This window comes from Ochotona princeps, chromosome 25 (genome assembly GCF_030435755.1).
Source record: "Ochotona princeps isolate mOchPri1 chromosome 25, mOchPri1.hap1, whole genome shotgun sequence".
Classification (NCBI taxonomy): Eukaryota; Metazoa; Chordata; class Mammalia; order Lagomorpha; family Ochotonidae; genus Ochotona; species Ochotona princeps.
The window spans coordinates 23,880,677-23,901,969 of record NC_080856.1 but is presented as its reverse complement, the minus strand read 5'-3'; the positions used below and the strand labels follow the sequence as shown (position 1 = coordinate 23,901,969).

Genomic DNA, 21,293 nt, shown 5'->3' with positions numbered 1-21,293 from the left:
ACTAAGAAGAGGAAAAAGATGCTAACTGCAGTGCTATTCATAACAACAAAATAATCTCGGAATGGGAGACCAAATAAGCAAATGAGGGTTCATTCAAAATAAAATGTTACTTATCTTTTAAATGTTAAAAATAATGATGCAAGATTAAAAATACATTTAAGCTAAATAATTAAATTGAATCCCCAAAATATGACCATCATAAAAGTCCATTATTATTGGGGCCCGGTGGCGTGGCCTAGCGGCTAAAGTCCTCACCTTGAACACACCGGGATCCCATATGGGCGCCGGTTCTAGTCCCGGCAGCTCCACTTCCCATCCAGCTCCCTGCTTGTGGCCTGGGAAAGCAGTCGAGGACTGCCCAGTGAATTGGGACCCTGCACCCGCGTGGGAGACCCGGAAGAGGTTCCAGGTTCCCGGCTTCGGATCGGCACATCGAACCATTGCGGCTCACTTGGGGAGTGAATCATCGGACGGAAGATCTTCCTCTCTGTCTCTCCTCCTCTGTGTATATCTGACTTTGTAATAAAAATAAAATCTTAAAAAAAAAAAAAGTCCATTATTATTTAGGTTGCAATATGTATATTATTTATTCAGTTTTATTTAAAAAAAGCTTAGTACACAGTTTGTTATTATCATGTTATCTTCAATAAGGTAGACACAGAGTAGTCTGAAGTTTTACTGTAGCAGTTTAATACACCGTGTGCTGAAATTTCCCCAGAAGTTGAGGTTTCAGGATCAAAGGTTATTTTATAAGATGCCTCAACAAAATTTCACCCCACTTTCTGTAATAACAAAAAAGAGTTTCCTGAATCTGTTACTTTTCAAATGCCGTGACACTAGTGAAAACTGGTTGCTGCTTTTAGAATCATCTTGTTTGGAGAAAAAGATCCTTTGTTTGACCACCTGTTGCCATGCCTTACAGAGGTAGGGTCTGTAGTCCACCTCTGCCTCACAGGGCCCTTTGAAGGAGGGAGGCAGGTCTTCCAGGGACTTCGAAGCTTTCTGCATTATGCTTTGTGTTGTTGCAAAGAGAACCAGGCGATACTCATGGACCAGTTTCTTTAAGAACTGAGAACACTGCCTCAGGGTCGACTCCTGCAAGTTGACACTTTCTCCTCCGTTGACCCGGTCAATCCAGTAAAACACCGACAGGCTATCCAAAATCAAAAGGCAAAGAGAGGGACGGCTACAGAACGTGGCTTCCAGTGAGTACAGCGTGAGAAGTAGCTGGGTGCTGCTGCTACAGTACACCAGGCGCAACCTCCCGAGGCAGTGCTTGATGGTGTCTTCAGAGCTCTGGGAAAGCCTATGCTCGAGGACTGTAACAAGCCGGAGCATGTCAAAGTGGTAATCCGTGTCAATGAATAACACTTCTACTTCCAATCCGCCTTCTGATTTTGGAAGTATACATCGTGCTGTCAAATGGTAAAGCATTTCTGTTTTTCCTGTTCCTTCGGGACCATGAAATTCAAGAATATCACCTGTGTAAGATTTAAAAATGCCAGTCAGTCAATACCCAGCAGCACAACAGAAGGCTACAAAACGAAAAAAATTGTCAAGAAATCTAAAAAGATGTTTACTGGAATATGAAAGAAAATCATTCACTTGCCGAAATTTATCTGTATAAATAGGTAACATAGATACAAACAGATAAAAGAATTCAAGTGTAAATCATTAAATTTCACCTCTGAGAAAGGAGCCGATGATTTAAACACTATGGAATTTAGAACACAGTGGCAAGAAGGGAAGGCACCTAGGATGACCTCCTGAGAGAAGGTCCCTCTGCACTCACACATGGTGATCTGGGAGAGTTAAGAACAAAGTGTCACAGGTTCACTGTAGTGCACACTGACCTGGTAGCTGATTATACCATATCCATTCTATGTGCCTAAAGTATTCAGACCCCTGTTGGAGGGGTAATAAATGCATCTAGCTAGAGATTTATTTTTCTGAGTCTCCCCTTCAAAGAGAAGCCAACAGGTTAACAAAGCTATAGCCATTAAGACATGCTTGTTAGTGATTTTAAAGCCTTTTTTCTTTCTTTTCTCCTTTCTCTCTTTTAAGAGGAAAGTATTCATTATTTTTTTTTTTTTTTGGCTGTTGTTTTATATTTGTTTTTCCTTTTTAGAGATTTGTTTTGTTTATTTCAAAGGCAGAGTTAGCCAGGGAGAGGAAAAGACAGATCTTCCACCTGCTGGTTGATTCCTCAAATACCTGCAAGGACCAATGCTGGGCCAGGCTGAAGGCAGGAGCCTGGAAGTCCAACTGGGTCTCCGAAGGGGTGCAGGGCTCCAAGCACTTGGGCTAGCTTCCTCTGGTTTGCCAGATGCATTCATGGGGAGCTGAATCAGAAGTGGAGCAGCCAGGACTTGAAAAGGCACTTCTCTGGGATGGCAACATTGCAGGTGACAAGTTAACTGGCCATGTCACAGTCCCCAAAAAGGGTTTATTTTAAAAACAAAACAAAACTGGCAGTCTTGGGGAATAAGAGATCTCTTAATCTAAAATGTGCTTTCCCCCTACATGATTCTTTCCTATACAGGTGCCACTTTTGTCCTGCTACTTCCTTTCCTAGAGAAGCAGCAACCGCGTTAAAACAGTGAGCATGAAATAGAAGATGCAGCTTAAGGATGGCAAGCCCAGGTGCCCAGGTGGCCAGGACTTGGGCAGCAGTCTGCCTCTACAGCACTCACAGTGTGAAGAGAAGCAGCCATTCTGCTGGACTTCCCTTAACCCCAAGCTTTATTAGTGGAACAATTCCTGAGTTTCCAGATTCACACTGTAAAAAAAAAAAAGTATTTATTTATTTTTTTTTAAAGAAAGAATCCTTTTTTTTTTTAAAGATTTTATTTGTTTTCATTACAAAGTCAGATATACAGAGAGGAGGAGAGACACAGAGGAAGATCTTCTGTCTGATGATTCACTCCCCAAGTGAGCGCAACAGCTGGTTCTGCACCAATCCGAAGCCAGGAACCAGGAACCTCTTCCAGGTCTCCCACACGGGTGCAGGGTCCCAAAGCTTTTAGGCCGTCCTTGGCTGCTTTCCCAGGCCACAAGCAGGGAGCTGGATGGGAAGTGGAGCTGCCGGGATTAGAACTGGCGCCCATATGGGATCCCGTCCAAGGCGAGGACTTTAGCCGCTAGGCCACGCCGCCGGGTCCTGTATTTATTTTTATTGGAAAGACAGGTCAGATTTATGGAGAGAAGGTGAGATAAAGAGAAAACATCTTCCTTTTGCTGACTCACTCCTCAAATGGCTGCAATGGCTGGAGCCAAGCTGATCCGAAGCCACGAGCCAGGAGCTTCTTCCAGGTCTCCCACACAGGGGCAGAATTCCAAGGGATCCTTTGCTGCTTTCCCAGGCCACAAGCAAGGAGCTGGATGGGAAGTGGAGCAGCCAGGCCATGAACTGGTGCCCATATGGGATCCCAGCACACACAAGGTAAGGATGCGGCCACTGAGCCTTCTCACCAGGCCCAGCTTCAGATTTCTGACGAGGAGAACCCATGGCTCTTGGGCCTACATGTCAGTAACAGTCTTTATTTTAAGACACCTTTATACATTTCCAAACTTTATTCCTTACTATTTGATTATTGTTGGAACTATGTTTGCTGCATTTTAAGTTATTTTTCTAGCATTATAAATCAAAATCAATGACTCTGAACTCAAGACTCAAACTCAATGAGCTCCAGTAATTTTCTTTCATTGAAGACAGCAGAAGCTTAATAAAGCCAACAACTGAAGAAACTGTCCCATTTCCAGAACTTTCCAAAATGTAAACAGAGGCATTCCAAATCTTGGAGTTTATGTATCATAATTTATCAAGGCTAAACCCCCTAGACTGGAAACAGCCTGTTAAAATGTGGATTCACAGGCCCAAAGCAAATCATAATCTAGGCATTGAATTATTTCATTTGCTATTGTTACAGATTATTATACATTAGGATATTTACAACTACAGTTTGTGTCACTTAACAATGAGGTATATGCCCTTAGGCAGACAACAGAGTCTGCAAACAACACAATATATTTTGTAACAAAGTAAGATGGCTACTACGTCAATGGGCAATATGCCTTTTCTTTTCCTTTCTTTTCTTTTCTCTATAAAGACTTATTTAATTTTTATTTGACAGGCAGATTTTGCAGAGAGAAGGAGGGTCAGAGAGAAGGTCTTTATGTGCTGGTCCACTCCCCAAACGGCCACAATGGCTGGAGCTGAGCCAGGAGACTTTTTTGGATCTCCCACATGGGTGTAGACCCCTAAGGACTTAAGTCATCCCCTGCCGCTTTCCCAGGCCATAAGAAGGGTAGCAGCTGGGACTAGAACCTGCAGACAGGATGCCAGCACTGCAGGTGGAAGCTTAGCATACATACTATGACATGGTGCCCAAAAATTATAAAAAGTTATAAAAAGTTATTTCAGGGGCTGGCATTGTGATACAACGGTTTACGCAGCTGTCCAGACTGCTGGCATCCCATATGGGCAGTGATCTGAGTCCTGATTCCTCCAATTTCCAACCTGTTCCCTGATAATGCATTTGGGAAAACAGCCAAAGATGGGATGAGGTGTTTGAGTCTCTGCACCCACACGGGCGATCCAGATGGCACTGTAAGCGCTGAGCTGTAGCCTGACCCAACTCTGGCTCTTTGGGACACTGGGGAGTGAACCAATTGATGCAAGATGTCTCCTGCTCCCTGTTTTTCTTTCAAAATACATAAATAAACAACTAGGTTTTTTTTTTTTAAAAAAGAAATACTCCAAAACATGCAAATTACACATATTATTAAGGTCCTTGAACTGATTTCTGACAAATATGTCTAATAATAAAATGAGTTTTATTGCTTTTGTAAACATTTATTGCTTAATTGCTCAAATTTTGGAAAAATCACATTCCATGGAGGGAAATAGTTCTTTTAATTTTATTTGAAGTCGCTATCTCATATGTTTCTGTGAGCTGTTACAAAAAATAGCACTCTTGTCCAGCCTAAGTATTGAATCTGACAACTTGTAGTTTTTTTAAAAAAAAAAAATCTCTCCCATTTGGCACTCGAAAAAATTCAACTAAATCAGAAAATCTGGATGGTTTGGCCTTGACAGTTACTCTTACAAATAGAATGCTGCAAGGAGTTTGGGTAACAGATTGTCAAAGAGTTTGTGAATCTAAAGATTTTTCAAAATTAGGGAAAGAAAGAAAAGCCAAAAAAATACATCATCTTGGTATCAATGTTCTAGCTCTACAACAAATATGTTGAATTTGCACACTGTGATCCTTACAGTACTGAAGGTGTAATGAATTAGTACATGGTACTGAGTAAATGCTACCTAAAAATACACTTAAAATATGTTCACAACAGCATTAGAGAATCTTAGAACTACTAAATCTCTTACTTCCTCAACATAAGACACTGACACTGAGGCAACAATTTTTGATAAACTGCTGCTGATAAATAATGCTTATAATCCCAGCCTTGCATCTGCGAATGCACTAATGAAGTACTCCTCTAATTTGTTTAGTTTTTACTATAGCCATAAGTAAGCATTTTTGTCAGTGACTAAATATGTTGGTTTTTGAAAGTTCCTATAATAATCTAATACAGAATTTGTGTCAAAAACCAGCATACTGATGTCTATTTAATAAAATTTGTTTAAATAATATTCTTTCCTATAAAGAGAATAAAACCTTTCAGTTTACTGTCTAATGTAATTGATAAAAATTTATCTTTTGGGCTCAGTGCGACGGCTCAGTGGCTAAAGTCCTCGCCTTGCATCTGCCAGGATCCCATATAAGTGTCAGTTTATGTCCTAGTTGCTCCAATTCCCATCCAGCTTCCAGGTTTGTGTCCTGGGAAAACACCAGTAGATGGCCCAAAGCCTTAGGACCCTGCAGTCACCTGGGAGACCCAAAAGTTCTGGCTCCTAACTTCAGATACGCTCAGCTCCAGCCACTGCTTGGGGGTGAACCAGCGGATGTAAGATCTTTCTGTTTCTCCTTCTCTCCATAAATCTGCAATTCTAACAAAAATAAATATTGAAAAGAAAATTTATATTTTATTATTAATGACTTGGTTTCATTCCTGGCTTCTGGGAGCTTTTAAGGAGTGAACCAGAGAACAGCTCATCCCATTCTGTGTCTTACTCTCTCACTGTCACTCTTTCAAATAAATCAATCTTTATATATACATATTTTTAGTTTATATAAAATAAGCAGATCTGACATTTTTCACAAGTCACTTTTATTAGGCAGTATACATATCCATAACATTTTCACATACGATATTTAAGAAATAACTATTAAGCAACCTTTTATTTTTTTAATTCAGCAAAAAACGCTAAATGTGTTGATGGACATGAAAAAATACAATCTATTATATAACAACACAGGAAGAAGGAATGGCGCTTAACTGTAATAGAGTTCTATAAACTATTGAAACTAATTCAAACTAGATCATTCAAACTAGATTATTACAAATGAAGGTGTTAATTGTAACCTCTGGGAATTAGAAAAATAATTTTAAATACAGAGGACACATAAACAAAAGGGAATTAAAACAGTACCCGAAAAAATACCTACTTAGCACAAAGGAAATCAACAAAGAAAAAACACAGAAACAGAAAGGACCTAAAACAGCAGGGGCCAGCCCCGGGCCACAGCGCTAAAGCTGCAGCCTGTGGCACTGCCATCCCAAATGGGCACTGGTTTGATTCCCGGCCACTCTCTCAAATTAGTTCCCTGCTAATATGCCTGAGAAAGCAACAGAGGATGGCCCAAATTGTTAGGTTCCTGTACCAACATGGGAAGCCCGAAAGAAGCTCCTGGTTCCTGGCTTTGGACCAGCCCAGCTCCGGCCACACAGTCAGCTACAGAGTGAACCAGCAGGCAGGAGAGCTTTCTTTCTCATTCACTTCTGACTCTCTCCCTTCCTGTTTCTGGAACTCTACGTTTCAAGTAAATAGATAAATCTTTAAAAAAAAAAAAAAAAAAGTCATAGGGCCCAGCATGATGTTTCAACTGGCTAATCCTCCACCTACAAGCATGGGGATCCCATATGGGTGCTGGCTCATGTCCTGGCTGCTTTAATTCCCATTCAGCTCTCTGCTTGTGGCATGGGAAAGCAGCAGAAGATGACCCAAAGCCTTGGGACCCTGCACCCGTCTGGGAGACCCAGAAGAAGCTCCTGGCTTTGATTCAGATCAACTCAACTCTGACCATTGCAGCCATTAGGAAAGTAAACCAGTGCATAGAAGATCTTTCCATCTGTCTCTCCTCTCTGTAAATCTGCCTCTCCAATAAAAAATAAACAAATCTTTGAAAAAGAGTCATATATAAAACATACAGCAAAACATTGACTATAAGCTTTTTATCAGTAGTTTCATCAAATACAAATGGATTAAGTAGTCCAATAAAAAGCCAGTTATCAACAGAACAAAAATTAAAAAAAAAAAAAAACATGATCCAACTATAGGCTATCTACAATGAATGTACTTTACAACCCAACTCAAAAATAGGTTAAAAATAACAGAACAACAACAACAAAAAGATGCATTACACAAACAATATCCAAAGAGAGCTGATGTGGCCGTACTAACAGCAAATAGAATAGACTTTAAGGCCAAATTAGCATTAGAGTCAAAGGGCTTCTTTTTTTTATTGTGGAAGAAAATATATAAAAACTTCCCTTTATGTACACACACACACACACACACACACACACCTCTTATGCAAAGGTTCAGTTCCCCAAATACCCACACAGCCAGGACAAAGCCAGGTCAACCCCAGGAGACAGAAACTCAGTCCAGGTCTCTCGTGTTGATGGCAGGAATCCAATTCCCTGCACCTTCACTCTGTCTCCCAGGGTCTGCACTAGCAGTAATTTGGGATCAGCACTGGAACTGGGGCTCAAATCTAAGTAGTCCAATATGGGTTGTACGCATCCCAACCAGGATCTTAACTGCTACACCAAACACCGACCCCACACCTTAACCCACTTATGTTTACAGGACATTAGCAGTAAGTTCACAGTGGTGTGATCGAATATCTAAAGCCTTTTACTTTGCACATTTGAAACTCTGCATCCATGAGACAACTACCTCTCCTCCCTCTTGCCCCCTCCCTCTCCAGCCTCTTCCAAGTAACTAGTATCCTACTGTTTCTATGAATGTAACCACTTTAGAAATCATAGGTCACACCCAGCTTGTCTGTTTCTGGCTTATTTCGCTTAGCTTATTGTCCTTAGCATTACTCCAGGTTTTATTTTTTTTTTTAAGATTTATTTATTTATTTATTTTTATTACAAAGTCAGATATACAGAGAGGAGGAGAGACAGAGAGGAAGATCTTCCGTCCAATGATTCACTACCCAAGTGAGCCGCAATGGACGGTACTGCGCAAATCTGAAGCCGGGAAACCAGGAACCTCTTCCAGGTCTCCCACATGGGTGCAGTGTCCCAAAGCTTTGGGCTGTCCTCAACTGCTCTCCCAGGCCACAAGCAGGGAGCTGGATGGGAAGTGGAGCTGCCAGGATTAGAACCGGCACCCATATGGGATCCTAGAGTGTTCAAGGCGAGGACTTTAGCTGCTAGGCCACGCCGCCGGGCCCGGTTTTTTTTTTTTAAGATTTATTTATTTATTTTATTACAAAGTCAGATACACAAAGAGGAAGAGAGACAGAAAGGAAGATATTCCAGGTTTTAACACGAACATTTCTTTCCTTTTTAAGGCTGAGTAGTATTCCATTGTATGAATATATCTTTGCTTGTACATTCAGTTACTGATAAACATTTGGGTTATTTTAACCTCTTGCTGTTCTGAGCTATGCTGCTAATGAATATGAGTGAGTTATCTCTTCAAGATCCTGCTTTCAATTCTTCTGGACATACACCCACAAGAGATATTACCAGATCACACTTTTTCTTTTCTTTTTTTTTTTTTTTTTTTGAGAAGTCTCCATGCCGCCTTCCGTTACGGCTATAACATTTTACACTTCCAACACTGCACAAGAGTGCCAGTTTCTCAACATCTCCACCTATGCGTCTTACTTTCTACAGCCACCTCAGTGGGAACAACGTGACAAAACAGCCTTTTTAATGATAAATGGGTCAACCAGCATAAAGACATACAACAGTAAACTTACGCCAACAATACATGAAGCCCTAAAATATATCAAGTATGAAATGACAAAACTAAAGAGAAAAAGACAATTCAATAATAATACTTAAAAAATTTTAACATCTTTTCAATAATAGATAAAACTAAACAAAAGATCAGCAAGGAAAGTCAGGACTTGAACAACTAGAACTGAGACACAAATAGACAACACTTGACCCAATCATAAAATAATATATAATCTTCTCAAGAATATATGGAACATTCTTTAGAATAAATAATACCAGGCCCATTCTTCAATCAGAAAAAAAAAAAAAAAAACAGAAAGAAAGCTTTGTAACAATAATAAAATTTGTAAGTTTTCCTAAATGTTGGATAATACAATAACGTCTTAGCTATGATACCAAAACACACGCAATAACAGGAAAAAAATGCTGAATTTCAACAACACTGTAGCTTTTGTGCTTCACTGGACTCCATTAAAGATAGCAAAGAGGGGCGGGCACTGTGGGTACGGTAGGTTAAGACAGCTAAGAGGGATGGGCACTGTGGGCACAGGGGGTTATGACAGCTAAGGGGGTGGGCACTGTGGGTACAGGGGGTTATGACAGCTAAGAGGGGTGGGCCCTGTGGGTACAATGGGTTATGACAGCTAAGAGGGGTGGGCCCTGTGGGTACAATGGGTTATGACAGCTAAGAGGGGTGAGCACTGTGGGTACAATGGGTTATGACAGGTAAGGGGGTGGGCACTGTGGGTACAGGGGGTTATGACAGCTAAGAGGGGTGGGCCCTGTGGTACAATGGGTTATGACAGCTAAGAGGGGTGGGCACTGTGGGTACAATGGGTTATGACAGGTAAGGGGGTGGACAATGTGGGTACAGGGGGTTATGACAGCTAAGAGGGGTGCGCACTATGGGTACAGTGGGTTATGACAGCTAAGAGGGGTGGGCACTGTGGGTACAGTGGGAAGCTTACATGCCATACTGCACTGCCATGGTGGAGTCTCACCTTTGTTTCCAATCCCGCTTGCTCTTAACAAGTCTCGGAGGCAGCAGGCCATGTCCTAAGTATCTGGACGTCTGCCAACCCTATGGGAGACCCAAGCCTTACCCTGGCTCAGCCCTGGTTGCTGAGTGCATTTGGGGAATAAGCCAGCAGATGGAAGACAGACTTTCTCTGTCACCATGCCTTTTAAAAATAAAACTTAATAAAAAAAAAAAGTAAGAAGAAAATCCACAGAATATACTAGTTCAATTTTTAAAATGAGCCAAGGAGCTGACATTTCTCCCAAGAAGATATGCAAACTCCTGATAAGCACTAAGATGTTCCACATCATTAGCCAAGCGGAAATGTAAAGACAATAACAATTATTACCAAGGTGGAACACTGGAATACTGCTACTGCCGGTGGCAAGATACAAAGCTATTTAAAAAACAGTCTGGAAGGGCCCGGCGGCGTGGCCTGGCGGCTAAAGTCCTCGCCTTGAACACTCTAGGATCCCATGTGGGCGCTGGTTCTAATCCCGGCAGCTCCACTTCCCATCCAGCTCCCTGCTTGTGGCCTGAGAAAGCAGTCGAGGACGGCCCAATGCTTTGGGACCCTGCACCCGCGTGGGAGACCCGGAAGAGGTTCCTGGTTTCCCGGCTTCGGATCGGCGCGCAACGGCCCGTCGCGGCTCACTTGGGGAGTGAATCATCGGACGGAAGATCTTCCTCTCTGTCTCTCCTCCTCTCTGTATATCTGACTTTGTAATAAAATAAATAAATCTTTAAAAAAAAAAGTCTGGAAGTTTCTTACAGTAAAATTGCCAAATGATCCAGGAATCACTGTACTAAATATCACCAAGAGAACTGAGGGCATCCCCAGAAAAGCTTGTGGTTTACTCACACAATGAGATACTCCACAATGAAAAGGAGTGAACTTGCATCCACATGATCAGTGAGAAGGCTATGCAGGGCCGACACCATCGCAGCACCTGCAGCACCGGCACCTCTACTGACAACAATCTTGTCCAAGCTGCTCCAGTTTCAATCTACTTTCCTCCTAATATGCCTGGGAAAGCAGTGAAAAATGGCCCAAGTTCTTGGGTCCTTGCATCCACACAGGAGACCCAGAAAAAGCTCCTGGCTCCATGTGACCACTAACAGGTGTTTTCTTTACCAGTACTGAGAATTTCCTATTACCAATTGTGGTGAGGTGTAAATATACATTTAAATGGATAAATTATATCTCTATAAAGCCATTGAATTAAAAGAAACAAAAGATAATCAAAGCACATTATCTCCTTTGTAAGGGCTCCCTTATGTGGACATACTAATAGAACAAGTAAACACATATCTTCCATATTTTCCCTGGTTAGAAATACTAAAAGAACGAGTGGATACCTAAGAACCTTTCTGTAATTCTACAAATTTCTAAACAGAAAGAATCAAAAAGGCTGTAACAGTGCTACTCTCATAAATATTGCATGTTGGGAATAGAATAGAAAGGTAAATGTACAAGGAATCTTTAAAAAGCTCATGCAAAAATGTATATTACAAAGAAACCATACAACTACTTTAAATTTTTATACCAAGTTAAACTTATCTTCAGGGTCTGCATTGTGGCACAGTGGGTTAAGCCATTGTCTGCAATGCCGGCATCCCATATTAGTTCTGGTTCCAACCCTGTTCCCTATTATAGGGCAGGTGAAAACAGCAGAAGATGGCCCAAGTGCTTGGACCCCTGCCACCCACATGGGAGTTTCAGATGGAATTCTGGGCTCTTCGTTTGGGCTCGAACTAGCCCCAAGCTGCTGTAGCCATTTACAGAGTGAACCCTGGACAGAAGACCTCTCTCTATGACTATCTTTGAAATAAAGCAAATTAAAAAATATATGCAAATTGATCTTTCAACTTCATTTTTCCATGAATTTTCTGAAGTACTCAAATTCTGAAGATTTACTATAGATAAGCAAAACTTTTGTCATGATCTATTTTTCATATTTTAATTGTATAGTTTTATATTACCTTTTGTTGGAGTATGTATGCTTACAAACATGTAGAAAAAAACTTGTTTTATGAGACAACCTATGACACTGTATTTTTATTTGAGGCTGCGTTCTTACCACACACAGGTGACTCTTCATCAGCAAACAGGCATGGTTCTATTTCTTTCAGGGAACTTCTACCTTCAAGTCGGGCAAGCAGCTGACAAAGGAAAAAAAAGAGAAGGAAAACTCATTACTTAAAAAATTCTAGGGGCTGGCAAGTGGCTCAACAAATTCTCCCCCTGGTAGCACTGGCACCTCATATGGGCACCAGTTCATGTCCTGGCAGCTTCACTTTCTATCCAGCTCCCTGCTGTGGCCTGGGAAAGCAGTAGAGGGCGGCCCAAAGCCTTGGGACCCTGCACCTGCGTGGGAGACCCAGAAGAACCTCCTAGCTCCTGGCTTCGGATCAGCTAAGCTTTGGACGTTGCAGCCACTTAGGGAGTGAACCAGCAGATGGAAGATTTTCTCTCTCTTTCTCTCTGTAAATTTGTCTTTCTAATAAAATTTTTTTAAAAAAGTGATGTTGTAGGAGGACATTGTGACCATAGAAGGTCAGTGAGCACAGGATTACAGCTGGTTGGATAATATTTGGAGAATAACCAAATGGCTACCTTTTGTATACCTTATTGGATATCATTTGCATAAGAACAGTTGAGTGGAGAGTATGTATATGAGAACACCTGGTGGAATATACAAGACAAAAGAGTTCCAAACAAAAGCATTGATGGTTTTGTTGATGAGCTCAATACTTCCTCCCTTATCCTGTATGACCCTCAGTGTATAAAGTTTGATAACACTAATAAACTACGGCTTTTGACCATCAGTCAGGGTCCACGTGTGTTATTATCGGCTCCGTGCACCAAGTCCATCGCTGCGGGACAGCGACATGATGTCACATTCATTCATCCCTAAAACATTTTCACTTGCTGTTTATATACCAAAAATTGATGGTATGAATCTTTGCTTTTAGATGAACAGTCTGGTTTAGGATATAGGAGAAACTGTCAATCACACACAATTTGCCTTCCTTACACTTTATCCTTCTAACTGTACTCATGATACCTCCTGTACAGTTATAATCTTTAATTAGTGTGCCACAGTCTAGTGTCAGCTCCACGTCTAGTGGAAAAAGGGTAGAGGAAGACAATGAGGGGCTCCACCTGAAACATCTCAAAGGGTCAGTAGGAAGCCGTGAGGTGGCTGGGACACAGACCCATGAGGTATAGGGGACAACAGTAGCCAGAGAACAGAGGTTATAAACAACATGCCATTGGGGTACTCTATGCTGAACTGAAAGAGACCAGGGACAGTAAGCCCTAAAAGAGAACACAAGTTAGGAACAGAAGGCCTTGGAGGGACATGTGTAGATGCTTGTTTTTGGCTTGCTGATGACAGCCAGTCAGCCAGTGGTTTGAAGTGAAGCACTCAGAAGCAGTCGTGCACAGTTAGGAGACAGCTGGACTCCAGAGTAGGACTTGCCAGGGTATTTTTCTGGGCCTTAGGTTCTCATCTGCAAAGTGTAGGTAACTGCCTCCTCCTGAGGTTGCTGAGTTAGTTTCTGGCAGAGTAAGCACTCTATTAGTATCAAACAGATGGCTTTGGTGGCTACTAGGAAATAAGACAGGAGGAGAGTAACCATGTATGTGGAGAGAAGGCTGGCGTCCGTCGTGCTAACCTGCATGAACGTGCCCGCACTATGACAGAAGTAGTTAGGACAGCAGGCAGCAGAACTGGGTGACAACTCAAATGTCAATGAGGGTAGGATTACCAAAGCCGATGATCAAGACCCTAGGGATGCAGCACAGGTTTAACAATCCGTCCACATCACAAGAGAAAGAAAAACACAGTATAGCCCCAAAGGCAAGGAAAGCAGTTCTCCTTTATTTGCATTTTTACTGCAAGTAAAAATTTAGGAAAATTTTCCCAAAGTGATGAAAGAGTTTAATAAAGGAACAAATTCTGAATTGTACCATGCACCTTTGCACTAAACACACTTGTACTTACAAACACAAATGTATTTGCCTGCACTAGATAAAATGAAGACCACAAACAGGAAGACATCAACCTATACTAGGTGCCAAGAAGATGGGATTGTATTACAAAAGCAGGTAAAAATACAGTGTTTTTTCAAAATTTCTCTGTTTATGTATTTGAAAGGGAGAGGGAGGGGAAGAGATCTTTCATCCAATGCTCACTTCCCAAATGCCTGCAAGAGCCAGAGCTGGGCCACTCCATTCGGGTCTCCCGCACAGGTGGTCAGGAACTCAAGCACAAGAACCATCATCCAGGGTCTGGCAGGTGCATTAGCAGGAAGCTGGACTGGAAGTGGGAGGCAGACTGATGCAGGACTTGGGGGTCTCAAACAGCAGTCTCACCCAGGCCACTGGACCACAACAGCCAACACAGAGCTTGTGCAGGGATTTTGGAGGAATATTCACGGTCAAAACTGTTTTCAGAAAAAATGTTAAAAATGAAGAAGACATTATTTGCTTTTTTCACTTAGGTGCACATTTACATGAATGGTTTAAAGGCAACAGTTGGCAAGACTGCTAGCACCTGTTGTAATCAAGGCAGTAACACAGAAACATGAATAAAGGTGCCGCTTGCAATGCTGGCAGGAAGTACAGACGCGGGTCCAAGTCCTGCTGCTCCACTTCTGCTCCAGTTCCTGGCTAATGCACCTGGGAAAGCAGCAGAGGGTAACTCAAGTGCTTACGCCAAATGCGAGATTCAGAAGCTCTGGCTCCTAGGTTGAGATCAGCCCAGGTCCAGCTCTTTTGGCCACCTGGGGAGTGTACCAACGGGTGGAAGATCTCTGTCTCTCCCTCTTTCTACCTGGCTTGCTTTCTTTCTCTCTCTATTCTGTCTCTCCTCCTTTCTTTCAGACAGAAGCTCTGGCTCTCCCACATAGGTACAGAGGCTCAGGCAACTGAACCATGCTCCACTGCTTCCCCAGGCACATTAGTAGAGTGCTAAATCAGAGAGAGTAGCAGTGACTTGAACCGGTGCCCAAATTGGATGTTGGCCCTGCAGGTAGCAACCTAACCAGCTATGCCACAGTGTCAGCCCATAATACTGTCTTTCAAATACATAAATAAATAAAATTTTAAGCATTTAAATATCAAAGCTTAACTTGTAACTAGTACTAAACAGCTATACTATTGTGATAATAAGGGAGGGGGAATGGCAGGAGGGGAGGGAGGAAGAGAAAAGGAAAAGATGAATTCCTATACCTACAAAACTGTATTGTGGAGAAAAAAAGGTAAATAAATAAAATGTTTAAAAAAATTCTGTCAGGGCCCAGCGCAGTGGCCTAGCAGCTAAAGTCCTCGCCTTGCACATGTTGGGATTTCATATGGGTGCTGGTTCTAATTCTAGTGGCCCCGCTTCCCATCCAGTTCCCTGCTTGTGGCCTGGGAAAGCACTGGAGGACAGCCCAAAGCCTTGGAACACTGCACTCACGTGGGAGACGAGAAGATGCTCTGGCTCCTGGCTTTATATCAGCTGTTGCAGCTGTTTGGGGAGTGAATCAGTGAATGAAAGATCTTCTTCTCTCTCTCTCCTCTGTATGTCTGACTTTCCAACAAAAATAAAATAAATCTAAAAAGAAAATCTGCAAGGGCAGCACTGCAAGGGCTGCCTGTTACATAAGCATCCCATATGACTGTTAGCTTTGGTCAGAAGCTTCACTTCTGATCTAGCTCCTGCTCATCCTCCTGAAAAAGTGGTGGAAGATAGCCAAGTACTTGGATCCCTGATAGTCACATGGGAAATGGATGAAGCTTTGGCTCTGGGCTTTGGCCTGACTCAGCCCTGGCCATTGCAACCATCTGAGGAATAAACCAGGACATGGAACTGGAATGAACCACAGTGTCTCTCATCTGATGAAGGGATAACGAATGTGATGTGATATATATACACACACACACACACACACAATGAAATATTATTCAGCTACTAAACTGAATGAAATTCTATCATTTGCAGCCTAATGGATTCAACTGGAAGACATTATGTTGACTGAGATAGCCCAAACAAAGACAAATACCCTTTGCTTCCCCTAATTTGTGGGAGCTTAAAAAGAAAGAGAAAGAAAAGAAACAGGGGCCATCACAGTGATGTAGTAACCTAATCCTCCACCTTTGGAGGCATCAGCATCCCATTTGGGCCCCGGCTGGACTCTCAGCTGCTCCACTTACCATCCAGCTCCTTACAAAGGTGCATGGGATTGTGGAGGATGGCCCAAGTTGTTGGGCCCTGCAACCACCTGGAAGACCTGGAAGACATTCCTGGCTTCAGGCCTTGGATCGGTGAAGCCCTGGCCATTGTGGCTATTTAGGGAGTGAACCAGCAGATGGAAGATGTCTTTCTCTTTCCCTTGCTCACTCCCTATCTCATTCTGGCAGTAATTTTGCCTTTCAAATAAATAAATAAATCTTTTTTAAAAACTAGAAAATAAAGGAGGCTAAATGCATATTCAAAACCGAAATTCATTAGGAATTTATAATAGACTGTGCTTCAAAATTTCATGCAGAGAAATCGAGTACATGCATAATCCTAGCAGGAGGCAAGAAAGCATAAAATCAGAATTGCAGGAGGTTTCTGATGATAGAACACCAGTGACTCCATTAGGAAGGGAGGAGTCCTGCTGGAGAGACATTCAGTGTATTTTCCCTTGCTTTCTCTCTCTTCCTCAACAAGGACACCTTTCTAATGGATAATTTTAAAGGCAAGAGCCCCTTCCCGTCTCCCATAGCTCTAATGTTCTTACTTATGGGACCTAACCTTGACAGAGGCAGGCTCTTTAGAGTCACGAGGGGGCCTGGCATGGTATCCTAGCGACTAAAGTCGTCACCTTGCACACACTGGGATCCCATATGGGCACCAGTTCTAATCCCGGTGGCCCCAATTCCCATCCAGCTCCCTGTTTGTGGCCTGAGAAGGCAGTTGAAGAAGGCCCAGAGCCTTGGAACCCTGCACCCACATGGGAGATCCAGAGGAGGCTCCTGGCTCCTGGCTCTTGGATGGGCTCAGCTCTGACCGTTGCAGCCACTTATGGAGTGAATCAGCAGACAGAAGATCTTTGTTTCTCCTTCTCTCAGTATATCAGCCTTTCCAATGAAAATAAGTCTTAGAAAAAAAAAAAAGAGTCATGAGGGAGGAAGATATTTTAAGTAGGTCTGAAATTAAGAGAGAAAGGCCCAGCACGATGGAGACAAAGAATGAGTGTTGCACTGGCAATATAACGGCCATTGAGAACTTTGATGGGAGGACCTCGAGTCAGACAGAGAGAGGCAGAATACAGTGAGCTAAAGCACTACTAGGAGGTAAGGAAGCAGCGACAGAGTACAAATGCACTTTGCTGCAGCAGCTACGTATCAAGGACGGAAACAAACTGGAAGAAAAGCAGATGCAGAAGGCAGAAAAAAACAACCCCCTGCATGGGATGAACTGCAGGAGTGCCGTCCTTGGGGAGGGTGGATGGGATCTTCTATCCCAAGTAAAAAAGTTGTCCACAGGAACAAAACTATTATTCTGTTGTGAAAGGAAACGATTCCAAGAAGATCAGTGCATATATTATTTTCAATAGAGACCTGATGAAATGGCAGAATTGTCACATTAATATTTCATAAAGTAGACTTCAGAACAAAGACAATTACTACAGACAAAGGACACTGCATAACGATCAAAAGAGCAATCCATCAGAAGGACCTAGCGATCCTTCAAGTATATATTATCAAATAGACCTCAAAATACACGAAGCAAAACCAACGGAACTGAAAGGAGAAGCAAAAATCCACAACTACAGTCGGAATTCCAAACCCACCTCTTCGCAAATGACATACCCACCACACAGAAAACCAGTAAGAAATCTGAACAGCACACTCCACCCAACAGGCTCTATGCGCATAAACATTGCAATTCATGCAACAACAGCATAATACACAATTTTCTCAACTGCCTGTGGAACATTCATCAAGACAGAGATATACAGGCGATAACGCAAATCTCAAAAAATTTTTAAAAACGAATCATATAGTGTTCTCTGGTCCTAGTGGAAACAAAAAGATCTTGGAGCAAGCATTTGGCACAATTATTAAAACATCATTCAGGGGAACGACATTGTGGCATAGCACGTAAAGCTGCTGCCTATGACGCTGGTATCTTTTTTTTTTTTTTAAAGATTTTATTGTTATTGGAAAGCTGGATATACAGAGAGGAGGAGAGACAGAGAGGAAGATCTTCCATCCGTTGTTTCACTCCCCAAGTGAGCCGCAACGGGCCGGTGCGCGACGATCCAAAGCCGGGAACCTGGAACCTCTTCCGGGTCTCCCACGCGGGTGCAGTGTCCCAATGCACTGGGCCATCCTCGACTGCTTTCCCAGGCCACAAGCAGGGAGCTGGATGGGAAGCAGGGCCGCTGGGATTAGAACCGGAGCCCATATGGGATGCCGGGTGTGCAAGGCGAGGACCTTAACCACTATGCCATCGCGCCAGGCCCATGAATATTATTTTAAAACAACCAAGATAAAACCTCAATCCACTTTCCTGCTACGGTATTCAAAAATCCTTTATATTCTAAGTCCTACCCATAACAAAATATATTTTCTTTTTTTGTGTGTATGTGTTGCTTTGTTTTGTTTTATGACACAGTTCCACAGGATCTGGAGTGACCGTGCTCCTTCCTAAAGTCCCTCCCTCCCACACCCCATTGATTTCCCCTCTAGTTTTACAATGGGTGTCCTTCACCAACAGTCGTAAGTCCATCATGCTGTTACTGAGTGTTTCCTGACAATGTAGGGGCATGGACAATGGCAGAGTCCATCATCATACTGTTAGGATATTCTCAATTCTTTCACTGGGAGTCCATCTTTGGTCTATATGCATAGGGACATACAGCACATTTTAACAAAAAGATTTTTTTTTCAAATAACCTCCCCAAACTTCAAGTTATTTCCTGCAGCTAGTCTTCCATTATGCCAACTCCTCTGCTGGGCAGCTTGGTTTTGCTACACAGATTGTAACTTCAAATGTTTTACAATTATTTGGGAGCCGGGTGTGATGGTCCAATTACTAAAGTCCTTGCCTTTCACCCACCAGAATCCCATATGGAATTCTATGTCCCGGCTCCTCCACTTACATCCAGCTCCTTGCTTGTGGCCTGGAAAAGCAGTGGAGGCCATCCCAAATCCATGGACTCTGCACCCGCATGGGAGACCTGGAAGCAGCTCCTGGCTTCGGACTGGCTCACCTCCAGCTATTGCGTACCCTTTGGAGTGAGCCAGAGGATGGAAGAGCTTTCTCTCTGTCTCTCCTTCTCTGTCAATCTGACTGTCCGATAAAAATAAATAAATCTTTAAAAACAATTATTATGAGGGGAGGCAAAGAGTGGACAAGTTCCCATCTTGCGTTCAGTGTCCAAATCTCATAGATGGTTTGGTTGGACAGCAGCCAGGACCCAGGTCTCCCACACAGGTTCCAGGAGCCAGGCCTGACAGCCCTTACTGCTGCTTTCCCTGACTGGGAGCAGGAGAGGGTGTGGAAGCAAGTCGGATGCTCCCACATGGGATGCAGCGTCTCAAAGGGCATTCTTAACTGCTGGGCCAAAAGTCAGGAGCATTTTAATTTGTGCAGCAGCCTCCCTTCTTTCATGGCAGATGTGTCTGTGATTAAGACAGTAAGTGTTCTACGTAAGGGTATCACACGGCAGGTGTGCCTCTAGGGAGACACTGGGAAGGTATGTCGCGCGCTGGCTGCCACGAGCAAACACATGGACCACCGCGAGACGGTGAAGTAAACACCAGCAGTGCACCGCTTCCCTATGTCCGGGAGCCTCGTAGATCCCCCACCACTGCTGGAACCTCCCACCTCAGGAGACTCCCGGGTCCCACAAGGCGGGAGTTGGGGCGCTGAGGCGGAGCCCCTTTCCGTGTCCGTCCCCAGGCCGCGCGGCCCCGACCTCGCTCCCAGCCCCACAGCGCTCACCTCGGTCCCAGACTCTGACCTACGGAAGTCACTACACATGGCCCCGAAGGCTCGGCGCGAGAGGGACTCTGTGCTCCCGCTGCCAGCGCCATGGACACACAGCACGGAGGCCAGTCAGACGCGGCGGCAAGCTGCCCGCGGCGCGTGCGCACTGCGCCGGGCCGGCGGCGAGGAGGGCGCATGCGCCGGCGCGCCGTCAGCGCCCCGCGTCGGCCCGCGCGCTCCGCCGTCTCCTTGGAGACGGAGTGTCGCTTGCTGGGTTTCCTTTTTGCTCAAGCAATTAGCAGCCGTACTGCCGTTTGGTCCCCGTGTACTTGTACTTAATGTCGTTAAGCTTTTTTTTTTTTAAACTACGTTTGCCTGAGCAAGCCGGTTCTTTTCTCCATTGCTGGATGGAACGTCCCTGACTGGCCGTGTGTGCTGTCGTAATGCGTCCAATGGAAAAAAGCTAAAGGGACAGAAAATTTACAAGGAGTTTTTAAAAATTATGTGAGGAGTTCAGGGCTTTTTTCAAGTTTTTAAAAGGCAGAGTAATTCCATTACTGTGGCTAGGGTGCCCATTCGTTAATGCATATCTTTGTAGATCGAATAAAAAATGTGTTTATTTGCAATATGTGAGAGAATAGTTACTATATACCAAACCCAGGTTAAGTTCTGGGCTTATGGTATATCAGAATGGTTTACAAGCTCTTACGTTAGAAAATGTTTTGAAAACCTAACAGCTGTATCTGTTGTTTACTTGGCCAAAACCGGGAGGCTGGCATACTTCCACTTCTCTTGCAGCTGTGTAATTAAGAAATAATGATGATAATAGTAGTCAACATGTACAAGAAACCTTTCTCTTTCTTAAAGATTTATTTATTTTTATTACAAAGTCAGATATAGAGAGGCGGTGAGACAGAGAGGAAGATCTTCCATCCAATGATTCACTCCCCAAGTGAGCGCAACGCCCGGTGCTGTGCCGATCTGGAGCAAAGAGTCAGGAACCTCTTCCGGGTCTCCCACACGGATGCAGGGTCCAAGGCTTTGGGCTGTCCTTGGGTGCTTTCCCAGGCCACAAGCAGGGAGCTGGATGGGAAGCGGAGCTGCCGGGATTAGAACCAGCGCCCATATGGGATCCTGGGGCATTCAAGGCGAGGACTTTCGCCGCTAGGCCACCGTGCCGGGCCCAG

The 21,293-nt window shown here is 43.5% G+C and overlaps 1 protein-coding gene across 1 annotated transcript; it reads right to left on the bottom strand.

Moving 5' to 3' along the window:
* Window positions 1-668: 668 nt before the first annotated feature.
* Window positions 669-20,277, bottom strand: XRCC2 (X-ray repair cross complementing 2). Its single transcript, XM_004594395.4, has 3 exons — window positions 20,122-20,277; window positions 12,211-12,292; window positions 669-1,481 (listed from the first exon to the last, which is right to left on the bottom strand). Exons 1-3 carry the CDS (start codon window positions 20,158-20,160, stop codon window positions 760-762), a joined length of 843 nt encoding a protein of 280 aa, XP_004594452.2. The 5' UTR covers window positions 20,161-20,277; the 3' UTR covers window positions 669-759.
* Between the last annotated feature and the right edge of the window lie 1,016 nt (window positions 20,278-21,293).